General features: G+C 31.7%; 3 protein-coding genes and 1 long non-coding RNA gene across 4 annotated transcripts; 2 read left to right on the top strand and 2 right to left on the bottom strand.

Annotated features, from left to right (window-relative positions):
- Nucleotides 1-4,392: 4,392 nt before the first annotated feature.
- On the bottom strand, nucleotides 4,393-5,609 carry LOC127149076 (uncharacterized). Its single transcript, XR_007820363.1, has 2 exons — nucleotides 5,466-5,609; nucleotides 4,393-5,074 (listed from the first exon to the last, which is right to left on the bottom strand). It is a non-coding gene; the product is annotated as an uncharacterized LOC127149076 (long non-coding RNA).
- On the top strand, nucleotides 4,468-6,007 carry LOC103487038 (transcription factor MYB35). Its single transcript, XM_008445225.3, has 3 exons — nucleotides 4,468-4,709; nucleotides 4,821-4,950; nucleotides 5,347-6,007. The coding sequence occupies exons 1-3, from the start codon at nucleotides 4,577-4,579 to the stop codon at nucleotides 5,888-5,890; spliced, it is 807 nt and encodes a 268-aa protein (XP_008443447.2). The 5' UTR covers nucleotides 4,468-4,576; the 3' UTR covers nucleotides 5,891-6,007.
- A 3,430-nt stretch (nucleotides 6,008-9,437) lies between these two features.
- On the bottom strand, nucleotides 9,438-17,116 carry LOC103487040 (uncharacterized). The gene is made up of 10 exons (XM_051083900.1): nucleotides 16,948-17,116; nucleotides 16,401-16,570; nucleotides 16,238-16,300; nucleotides 16,096-16,115; nucleotides 15,973-16,017; nucleotides 15,093-15,148; nucleotides 14,727-14,860; nucleotides 14,311-14,396; nucleotides 13,887-14,004; nucleotides 9,438-9,760 (listed from the first exon to the last, which is right to left on the bottom strand). Exons 1-10 carry the CDS (start codon nucleotides 17,051-17,053, stop codon nucleotides 9,758-9,760), a joined length of 801 nt encoding a protein of 266 aa, XP_050939857.1. The 5' UTR covers nucleotides 17,054-17,116; the 3' UTR covers nucleotides 9,438-9,757.
- On the top strand, nucleotides 10,091-13,739 carry LOC103487041 (type IV inositol polyphosphate 5-phosphatase 7-like). Its single transcript, XM_008445230.3, has 7 exons — nucleotides 10,091-10,659; nucleotides 10,771-10,861; nucleotides 10,969-11,079; nucleotides 11,182-11,802; nucleotides 12,375-12,638; nucleotides 12,965-13,154; nucleotides 13,341-13,739. Exons 1-7 carry the CDS (start codon nucleotides 10,551-10,553, stop codon nucleotides 13,434-13,436), a joined length of 1,482 nt encoding a protein of 493 aa, XP_008443452.1. The 5' UTR covers nucleotides 10,091-10,550; the 3' UTR covers nucleotides 13,437-13,739.
- Nucleotides 17,117-18,123: the final 1,007 nt, after the last annotated feature.

The following is an 18,123-nucleotide window of genomic DNA, read 5'->3' as shown; positions in this document are numbered from 1 at the left end:
ACCTAGAGGGACCAGTGCTACTGCTACTACAAATTCGGGGTTCCCTCTATTTCACTGGCCAATCGTCTGTTGCAAGCGCTACTGGCTGAATCTCGATCTCTGACTCGTCAAATCAGTGAACTATCTGATAGGCGCACTGTTTTGGATGTCGTTCTTCGTGATCTTAGGCGTGCAGCGTCAGGGTCTTCTACTCCTCTGTATCAGTAGGGTTATCTTTATTTTTGCATTCAAGCAAGGGGGAGATTTGGTTTGTGTGTTTTTGGTTGGGTCTGTTCGGTATTTTCCTACAGTAGTTATGTTTTTTTTTTTTTTGGTTTGCTCAGAAACTTAGCTCTTCAGTTGCTTTTGTTTTGTTCAGCTTGACAGATATATTTCCCTTAATCTGACGTGTGTTAGTTCTGTTTTTATCCCCTTCGTTAATGAAATGGATTTTTTTTTTTTTTTTTGCTATTTTACATACTCTGATTCCAGTGTGATGGTTTTGCCTTTATTCAGATATTATTGGGATGTTTTTAGATGAGAATGGGTGCTTGATTGCAGATTATTTCTGCATATTATTTCTCTTAACAAATTGATTAAGATATTGATTAAGATTCCTTCCTTAAAAAATGGCTTCAATTGGTTAGGATCTTTTCATATTTATTTCCTAAAGAAGTTGTTGGGTATCGACTATTTTTTAAAAAGAAAGAAAACCGGATAGAAGGTGCTCTCGATCTTCTGGAAGAAAAGTCGATGGCATATTTGATAAGAGTTGCGGTTAAGGGGGAGTTTTCGTCATACCCTCTGCTTAGTTATGATCATTATGTTACATCATAATCAAATTCTGTTGAAACATTTCTAGAACAGTATAGTAACAATAGTGTCAAAGTGATGTACCTTCAGTCATAACTATGTATTCAACTGTTATTGTATTTGTGATTAAGGCAAACTGCCCTCAGATGTAGATGCGTATTCATCGAACTGGGTTAACAAATATTGATGTGTTGTTTGTTTCCTTTCATATTACTATAGTCTAGAACTTTATATTCAACTGTGTGAACAATTGTCGTATATCACTAAAATAGTTCATATTTCAACTTCCCTCTTTATTTTTTTTGTTTCTCTTCATTAAAGCCCTCTTAACTTTCCCCATCTTCCCCTATATACATCATGTTTCCTCTTTTCATTTATCACTTTTACTTCTCTATCACTGCATTCTTCTCTCTGTTTCTATCTTCTCCTTCGTAAGTTACTTTTTTTTTTCTCATTCTCATTTTAATCTGCCTTCTTTTTTATTTCATTCATTCCTCTATTGTATTCTTCTCTCTATTTCTATCTTCGGCAATTAACTTCTGTCCCCCTTTCTCACTTAGAAACTGTTTTTATGTACTTATTTTGCATCTATTGTATTGATGTTTACCTTATATGCTTCTATCATTGCATTCTTCTCTCTATTTCTATCTTCTCCTTCGTAAGTTACTTTTTTTTCTCATTCTCCTTTTAATCTGCCTTCTTTTTTATTTCATTCCTTCCTCTATTGTATTCTTCTCTCTGTTTCTATCTTCTGCAATTAACTTATGTCCTCCTTTCTCACTTAGGAATTGTTTTGTATGTACTTATATTCATCTATTGTATTGATGTTTACCTTATATGCTTCTGTCCTCCTTTGTTGCTATCATTTCATGATTTTAATGTATTACCATTGTCCATAAACTTCTTTGTTATTTTCTATTTACGCGTGTTTTGTTTTTTCGTTTATCTTTTTTGTATTTTTTTTCCATTCGCTTTTGATGTTTTTTACAATTATGAAATTCCATTCATTATGTTGAATGGGTTTCAAAATTCTGAGACTACGAATTTTAAAAAAAAAATCCATTTTCTTATATTTTCCATGTTGATTGTTAATGTTTTTACTCATTCAATGTTGATTTCGAGTCCTACTTGTCGTCATAAAAGGTATGTATACCTAATATTCTTTCATTTTTTTTCCTTCTATATCGTGTCTTATGTACAAATGTTAACAAGTTTGTTTATCTTATGCAGGACGTTGCTGTTCACGAGTATACTCTTCTAACAGGTACTATTGTAATGACCATTTGTAAGCTTTCTTTTGTTTAGTTTCATATATTATCGTTACATACACTAACGTTTGTAATTTCTTTTCTATTGTTATAAACTTCTTTCATTTTTTTTATTTATTTTTTTGGGTTTTGTATAAATTTATTACGAACATTTTGTTAAACATTATTTGGTTTATAAAGTGTATGCATTGTTTACTTTAAAAATTTTCTTTATCTAGTTTTTACATATGCAAGATAAATATATGTTTTGCAACGTTCGTCTATCTCCATATCATGCAATTAACGACTATATAAGAAATTAAATTAGTATAACGGGAATGAGGGTACACATAACACAGTAATGGAGTAATGTATTTTTAAAATTAGTTAAAGTAAAATTCTACTTTCCATAATAAATACGAATTTAAGTCAGTTCTTACAACCATCAATTGAAACATGTAAATGAAGGGTCCAAATGCAGTTACAAATTTAATAAAATAAAATTGCAATTTCGTAATAAAAAAATTGCATAAAGCTTACACATGTTAGTTGTTCGTAATTAGTTAATATCATGAAAAGAATATGTCAAATGAATGTTGAAGTTTTCAAATTAAACTTGAATTTTTTTCTTTAATTTATTTCAAACAAGTTTTTAGTGTAATTTTTGTTAATGTCTTTATAGTAGTTTTCAATTATTTCATGACTAGCTAAAGTAACATATTGTCACATGTGTAAAAAGAAATTTTCAAATTCACGGTTCGTTTAATTGTAATTTCAATTACGAAGAAAATATTGAATTCATTATCAAATGTAATGGTATAACTTTTTTTACAAATGTAACCCCTATTTTTGAACGTAATTTAATAGGAAAATCAATTTACTGTAACTTTTCATATAATTTTGAAAATAACTTTTAACGAAAAACAAGTATTTCTTTCCGAGAACGGTTTTTTCAATTATCGTAAATATGAACCATTTTATATGTACTAAAGAAGAAATAGTTATTTGATACATTATGCAAACCTTTGTTTGCATGGTTTCACATAGACGACATATTGCGTGAGATGTCAGAACTAACGAGTTTGGATAGGGTATTGTTGCTAAGGCACCTTTTGTCTTGTATGGACGACATGTGGGGATTCATACTGATGCCTGAGGATGAGAGGGAGGGCTTTTGTAGAGTCATTTCGAGACATCTCCAGATAGTTTATATTTGTACTTTATTGGCTTGCTTTTCTTTCTCCTTACTTGGCTTATTGACTGTTATTTCTTTTCCTGTTGTACACAACTTTTTTTTCGTATGTATTTGACATTTTATGCATATGTTATCTTTTTCTCCCTTCTACATCCCTTCAATTCCATTGAAAATGTTTTTTAAAATTAACGAAAATAGTAACAATTTGAGCAGTATGACTGCTACATAATAACTAATTTAATGAATAATTATAAATATGGACCCATGCGTTAGACCATATAATTATATATGTTAAAAAGAAACGTACACCGCTATCGCTAATTACAAATAGACAATAAATAATTTGTATTTCTAACAAAACGACTTAGAATAAAATTACTACAATTTGTTAACAAATTATTTTCAAATTGGACAACTGTCTTTACTAATTTAATAACGTTACACACAGAAAAAATTATTTCCAATAAGACAGCTTTCTTAAAAAAATATGCAATAATAATTTCTTGCTTATATTTACAATGTCATTTAAAAAAAATTACTATATAAAAAAAATATTCATAACTCAACCCACTTAACACTTTCACCAAATAAATGTTATCATAAATTCCACATAAACCTACCACTCTTTTCCAAAACATATCTTATTACAACACTACTTACATAACCTTTCCCCCAAATACCTCTTATCATAAAACAAAGGACAAAAGTTATGATAAAACTAGATTTATCATAACACTAGTTTTATCATAACACTAACCCTTCCCTAACTTAACCCTTCTCCCAAACGTACTCTAAAGGTTCATTAGTTTTAGGATATTAACCTCAATGTGCATTTACATTTGACTACCAAGTGATTTAGTTTAGCTTGTTTTTATTTTGACATATACTTTGTACAAAAATTGGATTGATCAATGATTGATAAAATCTTAATTTTTTAAATAGCTTGTTATTACAATCTTTTTAGATTTGCGATCTATCATCGATTAACTTAAAAATCTTATTTCCGGTTGTCTTCCTTTTCATTCCCACAAATTAGTTTAAAAAATGTCATTTGCCATATTTTTGAATTGCAATCAACTTCATAATCAAAGAATCACCCACTTTGAGCCTTCAAGAGAATGCACTTGGGGCCAATCTCATGAGAGAGAGAAAAAAAGAGAGATGAAAACAATCATGCAGTAATGGTTAAATGAGAGCCAAGTTTCCATGCATTTCTCGCCTTAAGATCACTTCATAAACATTCACTTCCCTCTCTTAGAAAAATGTACTAGCTTCGAATTGCATCACCATTACATAATATAACTTCTGCCCTCAGTTTCCCTTTCATCACCATTGTTGGGAGATGGGGAAACCTCCTTGCTGTGATAAGTCCAATGTTAAACGGGGACTTTGGACTGCAGAAGAAGATGCCAAAATCCTTGCTTATGTTTCCAACCATGGAGTTGGCAATTGGACTCTGGTTCCCAAGAAAGCAGGTCTCTTCTCTTTTCTCTCTTCCATGTTTCTTCTTTGTTTTGATTCTTTTGTAATTTAACAAAACAAAAAGGCATTTTAATAAATATACAATTTGGCTCCTTTTCAAACAGGTTTGAATAGATGTGGGAAGAGTTGTAGACTAAGATGGACTAATTACCTTAGGCCTGATCTCAGGCATGACAGCTTCACTCCTCAAGAAGAAGACCTCATTATTAAACTCCATCAAGCCATTGGAAGCAGGTCCATACCTCATTCACTTCCCTTTCTTCATCCTTGGAGGACATTCGACTTACATGTTAGGTTTTTGAAGTCGAGTTAATGCCGTTTAATCGGAGTTTCTTTCTTGTGGATTTGCCTAGCTTGTCTACATTTCCAAAACTTTGTTTCACAAATCCGATATTAAGACAATGATGATACTATCTTTTACTTAAACGCTACTCCAAATGGTCTCTTACAAGCAGATAATGCTCATACTCATAAATCAGATCATCTCTATACAATCCAAATATGAGCTATTCAAAACTTTCCAACTTAAGGAAAATCCAACCCAAGCTATTATAAAGGGAAAAAACATGGCATGTTATTGAGTGCTTGAAAATGAATAATACAAAATCTCTGTTTCTTGATGTAATGCAGGTGGTCTGTAATAGCAAAGCAACTTCCAGGAAGAACAGACAATGATGTGAAGAATTATTGGAACACAAAGCTGAGAAAAAAGCTTTTAAAAATGGGAATTGATCCAATAACTCACAAACCTTTTTCTCAGATCCTCTTTGACTATGGATCTATAAGCAGCCTCCGAACCACACCAAAACCTCTGATGGGTCCCTTCAACAAAACCTTAACTCCAACAACAACAATGGCGAAAACCCAGCAGCCATTTTCTTCAGGAACCAATTTGGGACAGCAATTCCAGTTTCAGACACCAAAAAAACCATACATTTTGAAGGAACAACCGACAAGTTCGTCTTGTTCGTCTTCTTCCATCAATGGTGGTGAAACAGTGTTCCATTTTGCTGGTTCTTCGGAGCAGAGCAATGGGATTGAGCCAATTTTGCAGCGATGTGAAGGGTCTTCTTCTGACTCGTCTTTCGATTCGTTTGTGGATGCTTTGTTGGAGCAGGATTTTGAGATTAAGGGCTCCTTTCCGGAGATCTTGGATGAGTGTTTTGATTATTGAGAAATTTGGGGTTTTAGTGTTTTTATTTTGTAATGCCTTTTTAAACATTTCTGTTTTCTTTTTCCAAAAAGAAAAAATAATTTAATAAATGTCTTCTTTGAAGGGATCAATTTCAATTCTTCATCCATCATTATTTGTTTTCACAAGTAAAATAATTTGAAATTTTCAATAACAATCCTAAATTTTCATTTTAACTTTTGAATTATAATAAATTGATAATAGACTTCATCGATTTCGATTAGTATCTATTGTCGATAAAGATATTTTAAATTTTTTAACAATTTTGTGAATTAAAATAATATAAATTAGTTGGTTTTTAAATAAAAATAAGTGTACGAAAATTACTTTGCTTTGGTGTTGGTTGATTAGTCATGTCAATTAGTTGTATAGATGTGGGTGATGTAGGTCAATTCTATGTATTTATTTTTGAGTTCAATATAGAGCGACACATTGAACTTAGATCCACATTATATAATTAATTTTGTGATTCAAATATGCTGGATAATCTGTCCAAAATAAATTTAATGCGAAAGTGAATGGAAATTTTGTACTTTGTCCCATAAATTGAAATAATTTTCTGAATTTTCTTTGTTTAGAAAAATCTCATAATATGGTATATGGTATAGAGTTTGAAGCTTAAAAACACAAATTTAGAGAGAGAGAGAGAGAGATGAAGGTAAGATGTAGACATTTTGGGACACATTTGAGGTCATTATTTGGTGATTATGAAACAAAACCATACATTCAATAACAAATGGCAATTTGGAAACAGTACGGATATCATCGGTTATTATCCAACCCCGCCATAAACAATCAATCGTTTTCTTTTCTAAAAACATTGTCCATCTTTTACCAGCCTAGCTGATGAATCGAACATCAATTATCTTTTCATCTTAATATAATCGGTAATACGAACCCTCACACCTTTCAATAGATTGACTAAAAAACATCAAATTAATTTTGTATTAATTCAACTGGTTAATATAGTTTCTTACCAAAATGTGTTGAAACAAATTCATCTTCCACTTACAAAAAATTGTTTTTTTTTTTTAAATGTGCTACATGTATATATTTGAGTCCTTACTATTTTCAATTTAGCCTATATTTTACTTGAAAAGCTTTAGTTTAGAGGGATATGTATCAACATAGGAATGGAAAATATGTTGATGATAAATAGACATCATATATAACATTTAATGAATTCGTGAAAACTAATACAATCATCTAAGATAAACAAAATTAAAATGTTCTTAAGAGTTAGGGTAGTAGAAGATAGGAGTGAGAGAGCATATAGTTGTGAATTGTACTTTCTTTTGGCCTAAGGAAAGTTCGTGAGCTTTAAAGGTGTGTTTGGGGTGGGGTTTTAGGGGAAAACAAATTAGAAAATTGGGTCAAAACCGTGTTTGAACATGATAAATAATCCTAATACATAAATAACTCTATCTTATCATCTCTTTACTTTCTTACAATCTTACATTACCTTACCCAAATAACCCAATCTAAATTCTATTATTATTTTTTAAATTACTACAATCTTAATCCTTCTCCCAAACACATATTATTATAATACTACCATCATAATCTCTCCCCCAAATACATACTATTATAACACTACTTTTTATATTCTTTCCCCCAAACACATATTATCATAACATTAGGATTATCATAATCCTAGGATTATTACAATCTTTTTCCCTCATAACTCTTTCCCTCCCTCAAACGCACCCTAAGACTCAAAAACATCCACCGTATTATGTTAACTACTTAAAGTCCCAACATTTACTTTTTATGTCAAATATCTCCTAAGTATTTGATGAAAATAAAAACTGGATACAAAGTTGATTGACAAGTTTAGTACAACCTAAGTGAAAATAGTAAACTCTAATAATAATGAGGTTGAAAGATATACATTGGTATGAATAAAACCATTATACATTTTGAAGTAAACTAATTACATGGTGCTATCGTTATGATGAGTGCTAGTGATCCATCATGGGCTACATTGGTTTAAAAGCTTCTTAAACCTTTTTATTTTTCCTCTTTAGTCTATGAATGAAGTATAAACTGTCATTTTACTCTTTGCAATTAATTTTCTTTAATGAATAGTTTTATTTGAAATTTCACATTAATAGATCTTGTACTTATTTGCTTGACTAATTCTAGTAAATATATATTGTTGAAACTTCATGTAATAGGTTAAGTGTGTGAGAAATTCTAAAAAAAAATTAGAATGCTTATGAAATGAAATAAGAATAGTTGTTTTATGGAAATTTAAAATAAAACATTCTAGATTAGACTAGAAGAAGAAAGGGAAGAAAAAAAAAACTTAAAGTCACAATATTTTACTATTTCTTAAATATACAAACTTCCAACAACTATAATTAAATATAGATAAATTAATTGAGGTCAAAAAGTACTTATAAATAGCTTGCTTTGTACTGTGTTTTTGATAGCTTGCAACTCTTTATGATCATAACTTTTTCCATTACCATACACATCTCATAATGGAGAAAAAAAAAAAAGTAGTAGTGAATGATTTATTCAATTAAGGACCTACCGTCACCAACTTTTGGTGATTGCTAATTATCCATCCATCTCATTGAGGTATTTTTTGTTTTAAAAAAAAAATCCTTATCTATAGTTCATTGGAATAAGTGTTAATCCTTTATTATATCTACATCTGAATAATTATTGTGGTCAATTCTTTCACATATATAAATTTAAAAACAAAATTATGGACTTTGGAAAAGAAAAAAAATTGTGAGTAGATTATTACTTGAAATTTGTTGTTGTTTTTTAAGAAAAGGTTGGTCTTGAACATTAATGTATGAGGGTTGGATTTTGTTAAACTTAGCAAGATTTAAGAGATTGTGGCACAATCTTTAACATAAGGGTGGAAGTAGAAGAGCTAAATAGAAGGTAAAAAGATTGTATTGCAACATTAATCAAGTTGAAAGGTTAATTCAATGAGTAAGTAAATTTTTTTATTAAAATCTTTCCAAATAAAAAGTGGAGTAATACATTGCCAAAGGTAATCCTAGTCTAGAAGTGTGTCTCTTTTCTCATTTAAAATGAATGTTTAATTAACTCAAACAATATATATATATATATATATATATATATATGTTTTTTCTTAAAATAAGATAAGGGAGGAAAATAAATTTATAAATTCAAATTATAAAGCACACTTATTTGTTCCCGCGAAACAAATTCAATTCTAAGTCTTTGGATTGCATATTCAAACTCTAATTAGGACACAAAATAGTGAATTCGACTACGAAAAGAATTACTTGGATAAAGAAAAGTATTAGGACACAAAATAGTGAATTCGACTACGAAAAGAATTACTTGGATAAAGAAAAGTATTAAGAGAAAAAATGTGGATAATCATATCAGATTTGAAAATTTGTTATTTGTTATATTTTGTAATAGATGTGATACAAATGATTAAACAAATTCAACCATGGAAATATAAAGTTACATCTCACAAAAATAATAGATAATAAATTAAATTGAAACATTAATAGATAGAGTTAAGTAGAGTAGATTTGGAATTCAAATTTATTTATTTATTTATTAATACGAAAATATGAATTTTATAATGATCAATCACATAAAATTTCAGCAATTCATATGATGATCAATCATATAAAATTCAAGTTGCTGAAATCCAATACACCATGAAACAAGAAAGCATAGAAACTACTAATGAAAAGAAAGAAAACCTACTGTCTCTTTTTTTTCTCCTTGCTCATCCTAACTACTATATACCAAACACACTACACGAGAACTCTCAAAAGTGCAAATACTCGTTGGCAAGAAAACCTTGGAAGGACGACATGGAATCTTCCGAAAATATGTGAGGCATTACTGGGACAAAGCATAAAGTAAAGTTGGATATCAATAGCGAGAAAGATCAAATGAAAAATTAGGAAATTAATAATAATAATAATAATAATGACAATAAAAAGAAAAGGGGTTGATTGTTTGGCATATGACACACATCAATGTGAATGACTGAATGAGGGAACACACATAAACAAATATAAATAATATGATCAAGTTATTAAAAGGGGAAATAATCAACAAGACAGACGTGACTCCCACTACCTAACAGCTACCTATAAATATTTAATCAATCAATCTTTTTTTTTTCTTCTTCTTCTTCTAATATCTACATGATAGCTAGATAAACACATTGTGAGGTTTATATCTCTTTAAAGTTCCTTTCACTATTCGCTGTCTTTCCCTCAATCTACACCCCATCAAATATACACACTATTACTCTCTCTCTCTCTCTAACTTTCTCTCTCCTAACCTTCTTTGACTTCTACTCTCTCTCTCTCTCTCTCTCTCTCTAGAAGTTGCCGCCTGCAGTTTCTTTGTTGAACCCCAATTGGTTTCCTTTTCAAAATTAAAATCTCTTTTTTTTTTCTGCATAGAATTGGGCGGTAAGCACGATGGTTTATGAAGAATTATTGGTCCTCATTGAAGTTTAGAAGAGGAGGGGGTCAAAGTCAGAAATTATTGTTATTGTTACCATAAAGCGCTTTTGGGAATTATTAAGCGCTTTTGTATGGAGAACAGCAATATTATTTATGACTTCATGATCAGATTATATAAATTTGAACAATACCATATGATTTCTTCTTCAAAGTAAATGGAAGGGGAGAATCAGAAGTCTAAATCCAGTAGGTTCCTCAAGTACTGGTTCACTACTGGAAAGCACAAGAAACCCGACCCATGTTATCCCAACAATGAGATTTCTGGTTTGTTTTTCATGTGTTTGTTGATTTAAATCTAAGTTAAGTTTCAATTTTAACTTACTTGTGGGGATGATTTTGTTTTTCTTTTCTCTTCTTTTTGGGTTTTTGTTGAAGATGGAGATGATTACGAAAGTGAAAACTTTCTGGGGAAGGTCCTTTCTCAGTCGGTTGACATGGGTCCATGCAAATTAACAAATGAATTAAGGTGGCCAAAGAAATTTAAAAAATAATCGAGTCATAATTTCTCTGTGATCCTTTTCTTTTCTCTATGTGAACTTACAAGATGGAATCAATTTTCATCAATTGAATCAGAATCTTTGTGGGTACTTGGAATGTCGCCGGGAGATCGCCGATCGGAAGCTTAGCAGTCGACTTAGACGATTGGCTCAACCTCAAAGATGCTGCAGATTTGTACGTTCTTGGGTATGTTTAGTTCCAAAAAAAAAGGGCAATTAAAATTCTTTTTTCAACAATTGGGCACTAAATTTCAAATTGGGTTTGTTTTTCTCTCTTTTTGGAGCGAAGGTTTCAAGAGATTGTACCGTTAAAAACAAGGACAGTGGTCGGAGCAGAGGACACAACCAAAGCAACAAACTGGAACTTACTGATCGGAAAAATTCTGAACGACAAATATGGATGCCCATGGCTAACACCAACGATGATGAACGAAGCCACCGGCGACGGGGACTACACAAGAAACACAGACCTTAAGAGACCGATGAGGTTCGCCGGCGGAGATCAAACTCCGATCAAATTCCAGGGCAGAATTCCGGCGAACAGGGTAATGGGAGGGAGCAGATACGTATTGTTGGCAAGCAAGAAGATGGTGGGAGTGTTTATAAGCGTATGGATAAGAAGAGATTTGGTGAGGAAATATTACATATCGAACGTGAAGGTTTGTTCAGTGGCCTGTGGAATAATGGGTTATTTAGGGAATAAAGGGTCGGTTTCGGTGAGTATGTCAATTGAGGGGACAAGTTTTTGCTTCGTGGCGGCACATTTGGCTTCCGGAGAGAAAAAGGGGGACGAGCGGCGGAGAAACCACCAGGTGTCGGAGATATTCCGGCGAACATTTTTCGCCAGATCGCCTAAAGATGATGAGTATCCAAATCCACATCATCCTCCTCTCACCATCTTAGGACATGAGTAAGTGGGTGTTTTAAATTTCTTTGTCGTCGCTATTAAATGAAAAAGGCCAATGTTACAGTGATTGTACACAGTCGTTGTACGCCAAACATAATTTTCTTCAGATTTAAGTCAATTTTGGAGGACCGGAGAGATTTAAGTTCTAGTATAGTTGATTAAATTTTAGATTAAATTACCGATTTGTCCTTGTAGTTTGGGATAATTTTTTATTAGTTCTATAGAGTTTTAAAAGTTTTAATTTAATTTCTATTGCTAGAATAAATATCACTAAATTGAGATATGACACATACCAGGGAGAGTAAATTGATAATATGATCAGTTTGACAAGTTAAGTAGGTAGAACTACAATCATACTATGATATTAAATTAAAGTTTTCAGAAATAGAATACAAATAACGGTCGAGAGTAAGAAAAAATATAATAGAAGAAAAAGGAAAGGCTTTTCTAGAAAGCATGCTACTTTGTAAAAAAGCAAACAAAAAGTAAAGTATTTAACTGAAGCAATAAAGTGTTTATGATGAAAAGTTAAAATTGACGTAAAATTTGGATTTGTGTGCTGTGGTGTGGAACAGTCAAATATTTTGGTTTGGGGATCTGAACTATAGGCTGTATTTAGAGGACAGTTTTGCGAGGCAGTTGATTAAGAAACAAGACTGGGAAGCATTGCAAGGGTTTGATCAGCTACGGAAAGAACAAGAAGCTGGTGGAGTATTTCAAGGATGGAGAGAAGGGAATATAGAGTTTGCCCCTACTTACAAGTATTCTTCATCAAATTGCAATCGCTATTCAGGTGGTCCTCTAAGAAGGACAGGAGAGAAGCAAAGAACTCCAGCATGGTACCTATTTCATCCAAAAACATTTCTCTCTGTCTCTCTCTCTCCCTGTGTAAAAGCATGTGAAGTTCTAGGGTTGAGGGTCCTAGACTAGAGGGTCCATGAAGTCCTACAGTTTTCAATTAATTTCCAAGAAATTGGAAAACAAACAAACAAACAAACATAGAAACAGAAAGATAATTGAAGTTCTTTCTTCCCTGCCTCTTTCCTTTATGAGCTGAAATAATAGAGTATAGGGTCCTCCTAGAATTTGGATTAATTTCCAAGAAATGGAAGAAAAATCAGAGAGAGAGAGAGAGAATTGACTGAATTTATGGAACTGTTTGTAGGTGTGACAGAATTCTATGGTATGGAAAAGGAGTGAGGCAACTCTCGTATTTCAGAAGTGAGAGTAAGTTCTCTGATCACAGGCCAGTCTCTGCCCAATTTTTAGCACAGATTGACCTGCTGGAAACCACAAATCCAAGAGTTATTGCTCTCAGCAAATTTCTTCCCTCCATACCTTCTCCCAAACAGACGGTAAGTTTCCATTAGCAAACAAACACTGTACCCAGAGAACTAGTAAAATTTACTTAATTCAGAAACAAAAAATCCAGAAATAAAACCATTGTCAAACCGACCTTGATAGAATAATATTTGGTTTTCAGATTAAAATTCATGGAGGTTTATACTTATGATCTTGAATACGTAACCTTGATGATGCAGGAGAAGGGGGAAACTAATGAAGAATCAAAATCTACCCTGGCAGCATTGATGGTAAAGGATAGGGAGGAATCATCACCATGCTTGCGAAATTCATAGAACAAAGATATAGAACAATTACAGAGTAAGAAAGTTACTGGGAGCTCGGGGATTAAGACTGCAGGCTGGGTATGTACGGAGATGAAGTGACTTAAATTATCTTGGTCTCTTTCAAGTTCACATCAATTTTTTTTAAAAAAATTCTACACCGTTCATCTGGATTTCGTTGAACTTGTGAATATAAATGTAGACAAAATAGAGAAGAACAAAAGATGGTCATGCAAAACATTTTGACTCGCTGAGATATTAGGAGGGTCAGTACCTAATACGTTTGCCCTGAAGTTTACCAGCTAATTTTATTTATCATGCTAGTGCAAAATCGAGAACTACACTATTCATCCAATTGTGCAGAAACCAGTGGATGCACACACAACATTTGAGTACATATCTAGGATACTACAGTACAAAAGAATTGTTGTTTCTTAGAAAAGGTCAATCGGTCTCATTTACCTGAGGAATGTTGTCCAAGGCATCCGTATTGTCTTTGAAACATTGGGGGCAAATGCAACTTTTCAGCAGTTCTTCACTGATATGATCATATGTCAGTTCAAATCCAGAATTCAGCTTATTGATGGTCAAAGTGCCCAAAGTTGGAGAAAGATTACTAACATATATATTAAGAGCTAGAGACAGTATATATTATCTCATCAATGGACTTTTGACTACTATGCATTACGTTTTACTGATTCAGGAAAGGGAGCTAATCATATAGACCATTATATTAATGGCAAATCTTTTGTAAATTTACTAATAGTAGTATAACGGAGGATTCCAGATTAAGTATTCCGAAAATCAATAGCACTAAAGAAAATTTAGCATTTGAATGTTAGTAGGTCATATTTCATAAATTAAAATAATCACTCAAGGATATTTAACGGCAGCTTCCAATTCTGTTTGCCCTTTCACCATCATCAACATTGCAGCCCTCCTTTGCTCTAGATAAATCTTTGTTTCCCGATCCTGCAAGAGCAATTATTCCAAAGTATCATTTAAAAATACAGTTTCACTGAGAGAGAGGGGGACAAGTTGGATTTAAATTAATGCAGAGGAAACCTATTGAAAATATGATTTCCTCTATTGAGATATTGATAGAGATCCTACTAGATCTTGATTTACAGCTTCCATTTTTCTTTTCTTGATTTTAAATGATCGCCATTGGTTAACGAGCCAAATTTAAAGCTCAATACAATGGCAATAAAAGAGAGTTTTTCAATTTTGACTACCACTTGAACAGCAGCAAGTAGGAAGGTTGGAAGGTTTCTTCCTAATATTTGGAATAATTGTTTTCACCTCACGTAAAATTTGTTCTTCTGTCATGCAATCTTCCTCTCCATGGGTTATTTCTGTTATTACTCTGATAAGCCTTTCCTCGACAGATAGAGAAGAATTTTTGTTATTATCTTCCTCAGGTTGATGGGATTCTTCTGCAAGAAGTTCAAGCCATTCAATTTTGAAAAAGAAAAAGAAAACCAAAGCATAGTATTTGAAATACATGCGAGGTAGAAAGTAGTTTGAAGCAAAAGAAAGAATATGAAGCAAGAACTTCACGAAGTCAGCTCAGGTGTCATGTTTAGTGATTGACACAAGATGTAACTGGATGTAACAAATGCGAAGTTAAAAACGATCACAATGCAGGAACAGAAACTATTGATTTACCTGTAGCATTTTTAAGAAACCCCACATTTTTCATGTACAGTTCTTCTTGAAATTTCCTGTGTTTCATGAAGAAAAATACAAAGGAACATAGCATTCAAAAGTTAGGGCACTTATTGTATGCATATTCAAGGACAAATTGTCCTAAGTTGTTCACATAAGAGTCTACTAATTAGAGAAAAATGTGTGTCGAATTTGTCATGTAACAAGTAACGAGTAACAACTTATTTTATTATATAGAAAGAATGATACAGAATCAAACATAGGGTGAACAATGATCATAACAATAGGTATTAGGGTTAAGGGTATCTGATTGGACAGCCCTGATAGTTGAAAGCAAGGAAAGAAAAGAAAAATGGTGAAGAAGCGAAATTTTGAGTACAATGTGCTAAATTCAGCTTGCAAAATACGACAGCTTTTTGTTGATGACACAATATTGGCAACGAACTCCAGAGCCTAGGTGGATGATATTAGACAGCCTGTTTAGATTTGTTTCCTAACCAGTCTATTTTAAAAATAACAAATTTAGTAAGAACGTATTTTCACTTGGTGTGTTTCAACCTATTTTTAGAACAAATGTATTGTTCTTACTCCAAAAATCTTGAATTTGCAACTAGCAATTCCAATATAGATAGTAACGTGCCCTTTGCCGTCCTTAACATATTTTAATATTTTCTGTGAGTTGTGAAAAATAATACATAAATATGAGTGTATCTAGCTTTATTCTTAGATAGTAAACTTTACAAATAAAAACAGAAAACTATTTTGAGGACAGTTTCCAACAAAGTCCGTTGAAAATTGTCATGTACAAGTCCGGGAAAGAGAAACATAATATATGCATTGTTCACAGTGCAAATTGCTTGCATTAATATAGAAAACAGACCTGATCTTTTTGTTAAGGGCAAACAAATGATTGATAATCTGGTCGCTGCATGGCCAATAAGATCACATCACTTTCACATTAATATAATAGAATGTAAATCACAACAGAGAGACGATTTTCAACCTTGAGAAATTTTCTTCACACTTTTATGGTCCAATGGCAGTAGTAGATATCCCAGTATGAGAAAATACAGAGAAAGTGAGAATAAAAAAGTAAGATGTAATTTTAATAAATAAATTAATAACTCGAAGCATCAACTCAGCACCTTAAGAGACTCCAACTCAGACGCAGTAGTTGCAATTTCACTTTGTAGTACAGAAATCCTTATCTGGAGTGGATAAATTAAAATTAAGAAGCAAAGAGAAAATTTAATGGTAACGCAATTGTAAAGCATGAGATGTAAGAGGAAACAGAAATAGAAATAAAACCTCGAGAGTCTGAACTGAAGCTTTATTCATAGACAATTCAACCTCACATCCTTTAAGTTCCTGTTGAGTGGTTTCTCTGGCGCGCTTGGCATTTTCGATTTCCACATTGGTGGCTTCAAGCTGAGATCGCAGATCTTCAATTCTCCTCTTCAAGATAACAATTCTTTGCTCTAGTTTTCAAGAAAACGAAGGAATCAAGAAATTGCATGGTAAAATTTCATGATTAAATGTAATTCTGCTATAAACAGTTCTTATCAAACTTGCTTCCTAAAGATAATCGTCTGTTCTTGCAAATAAACACCTCCTTATAAACCTAAACTCTGATCAAATATAGTAAAAATTGCTAGAATTATGGTTTTAACATTTGTTCTTGCACAGAAACACCTCATAATCAACATAAGTTCTTTCAAAAACGCGAAAATATTCCACAAGACATTCATCTTTCAGAAACAAATCTGACGGAAATACACAAGAAAAAAAAAAAAAGTGGTAGCATTATGCAAACAAGATTTTCTAGGGATTTAATGATCGTTCTTGAATAGAATACCATCTCGCATTTTCTCAGCCACATATTCGTTGATCAAGGAGATAAACAGGTTATAATTTTCGGGTACACTCAACGAGTTGTTATCGCCAATGATTTTGGTCTCCATGGAAATTGAGAATATGGTTCTGTATGGAGGTAAGTAAGAAACAGAGATGAAGAAGAAATGAAGGAAGTGAAATTATAAAGGAAGAGAGAACCGTTTGGAATCACCCCAACAAAACCAAGTAACCGTTAACAAACGGCGCCGCGGAAAAGTTTGTTCAAGATATCTTATATATTTTTTATATATATAAAAAAAAGGAAACTTTCCTAATAATACAAGTCGTAACAAAACCCATAAATTTTTAGAAATGTGGAGTAGCAAATGTAAACGTAGTTGACAAGAAGATCGTGTAAAGAATGAATGTTGAAAAAAATTACCAAATTCGGGTTGAGGGATATTTTAGCTGAGTAGTTGAGAGATATTTTAACTCTAACTTTTTCCATTTTTAAAATTATTTTATATAGTATGAATACTTTCTTAAACTCGGAAAGAGCCATAAACTAACCTATTATGGAAAATATTTAAATACTTCCATTTATATCTATTTTGTATTTATTTTTAATATAGACTAATGTATTTAGTTAAGATTATGGTGGGAAATATATAAAATATATTCATTTTATATCTATTTTTTTATATAAACTAATGTAGTTAAGATTATTGTGGGAATATATAAAATATATCTTTTTATATCTATTTTATATAAACAAATGTAGTTGAGATTATTATGAGAAATATATACAATATATTCATTTTATATCTATTATGTTGTATATCAACTAATGTAGTTAAGATTATTATGGAAAATATATAAAATATATTCTTTTCTTTTTTTATTGAACTTATATAATTTATATATGTTTCGGTTAAAGTATCATAACATTGATAATTAATTTCTTTATAGATTTATAAATTTTTGTATTTCTTATGAGATTATATGATTGATAATTAGTTTTCAAAACAACCTGGAAATATTTCTAACATTATTTTCTTTTCAAATTCATACATATAAAATTTGACATTAGAGAGAAATAACAATACAATATTTACTTTATTTTAGACAAAAAAAAAATTATACTTAAATAGCTAACAAAGCAATATATGATGGGTAAACTTTATATCTCTAGTATAGC

This window comes from Cucumis melo, chromosome 4 (genome assembly GCF_025177605.1).
Source record: "Cucumis melo cultivar AY chromosome 4, USDA_Cmelo_AY_1.0, whole genome shotgun sequence".
Lineage (NCBI taxonomy): Eukaryota > Viridiplantae > Streptophyta > Magnoliopsida > Cucurbitales > Cucurbitaceae > Cucumis > Cucumis melo.
The sequence above is the reverse complement of the archived record's forward strand: the minus strand, read 5'-3'. Positions and strand labels throughout refer to the sequence as shown.

What these genes read in the sequence shown, in the direction of transcription:
- LOC103487038 (XM_008445225.3), top strand. Translation starts at nt 4,577, where the DNA reads ATGGGGAAACCTCCTTGCTGTGATAAGTCCAATGTTAAACGGGGACTT. An exon ending in TCTGGTTCCCAAGAAAGCAG is followed by an intron (nt 4,710 to 4,820) that starts GTCTCTTCTCTT and finishes CTTTTCAAACAG; the next exon opens with GTTTGAATAGATGTGGGAAG. An exon ending in CATCAAGCCATTGGAAGCAG is followed by an intron (nt 4,951 to 5,346) that starts GTCCATACCTCA and finishes GATGTAATGCAG; the next exon opens with GTGGTCTGTAATAGCAAAGC.
- LOC103487041 (XM_008445230.3), top strand. Translation starts at nt 10,551, where the DNA reads ATGGAAGGGGAGAATCAGAAGTCTAAATCCAGTAGGTTCCTCAAGTAC. An exon ending in TCCCAACAATGAGATTTCTG is followed by an intron (nt 10,660 to 10,770) that starts GTTTGTTTTTCA and finishes TTTTTGTTGAAG; the next exon opens with ATGGAGATGATTACGAAAGT. An exon ending in CTCACCATCTTAGGACATGA is followed by an intron (nt 11,803 to 12,374) that starts GTAAGTGGGTGT and finishes GGTGTGGAACAG; the next exon opens with TCAAATATTTTGGTTTGGGG.
- LOC103487040 (XM_051083900.1), bottom strand. Translation starts at nt 17,053, where the DNA reads ATGGAGACCAAAATCATTGGCGATAACAACTCGTTGAGTGTACCCGAA. An exon ending in GGCTGAGAAAATGCGAGATG is followed by an intron (nt 16,571 to 16,947) that starts GTATTCTATTCA and finishes CTTGAAAACTAG; the next exon opens with AGCAAAGAATTGTTATCTTG. An exon ending in ACAGAATTGGAAGCTGCCGT is followed by an intron (nt 14,005 to 14,310) that starts TAAATATCCTTG and finishes TTTGACCATCAA; the next exon opens with TAAGCTGAATTCTGGATTTG.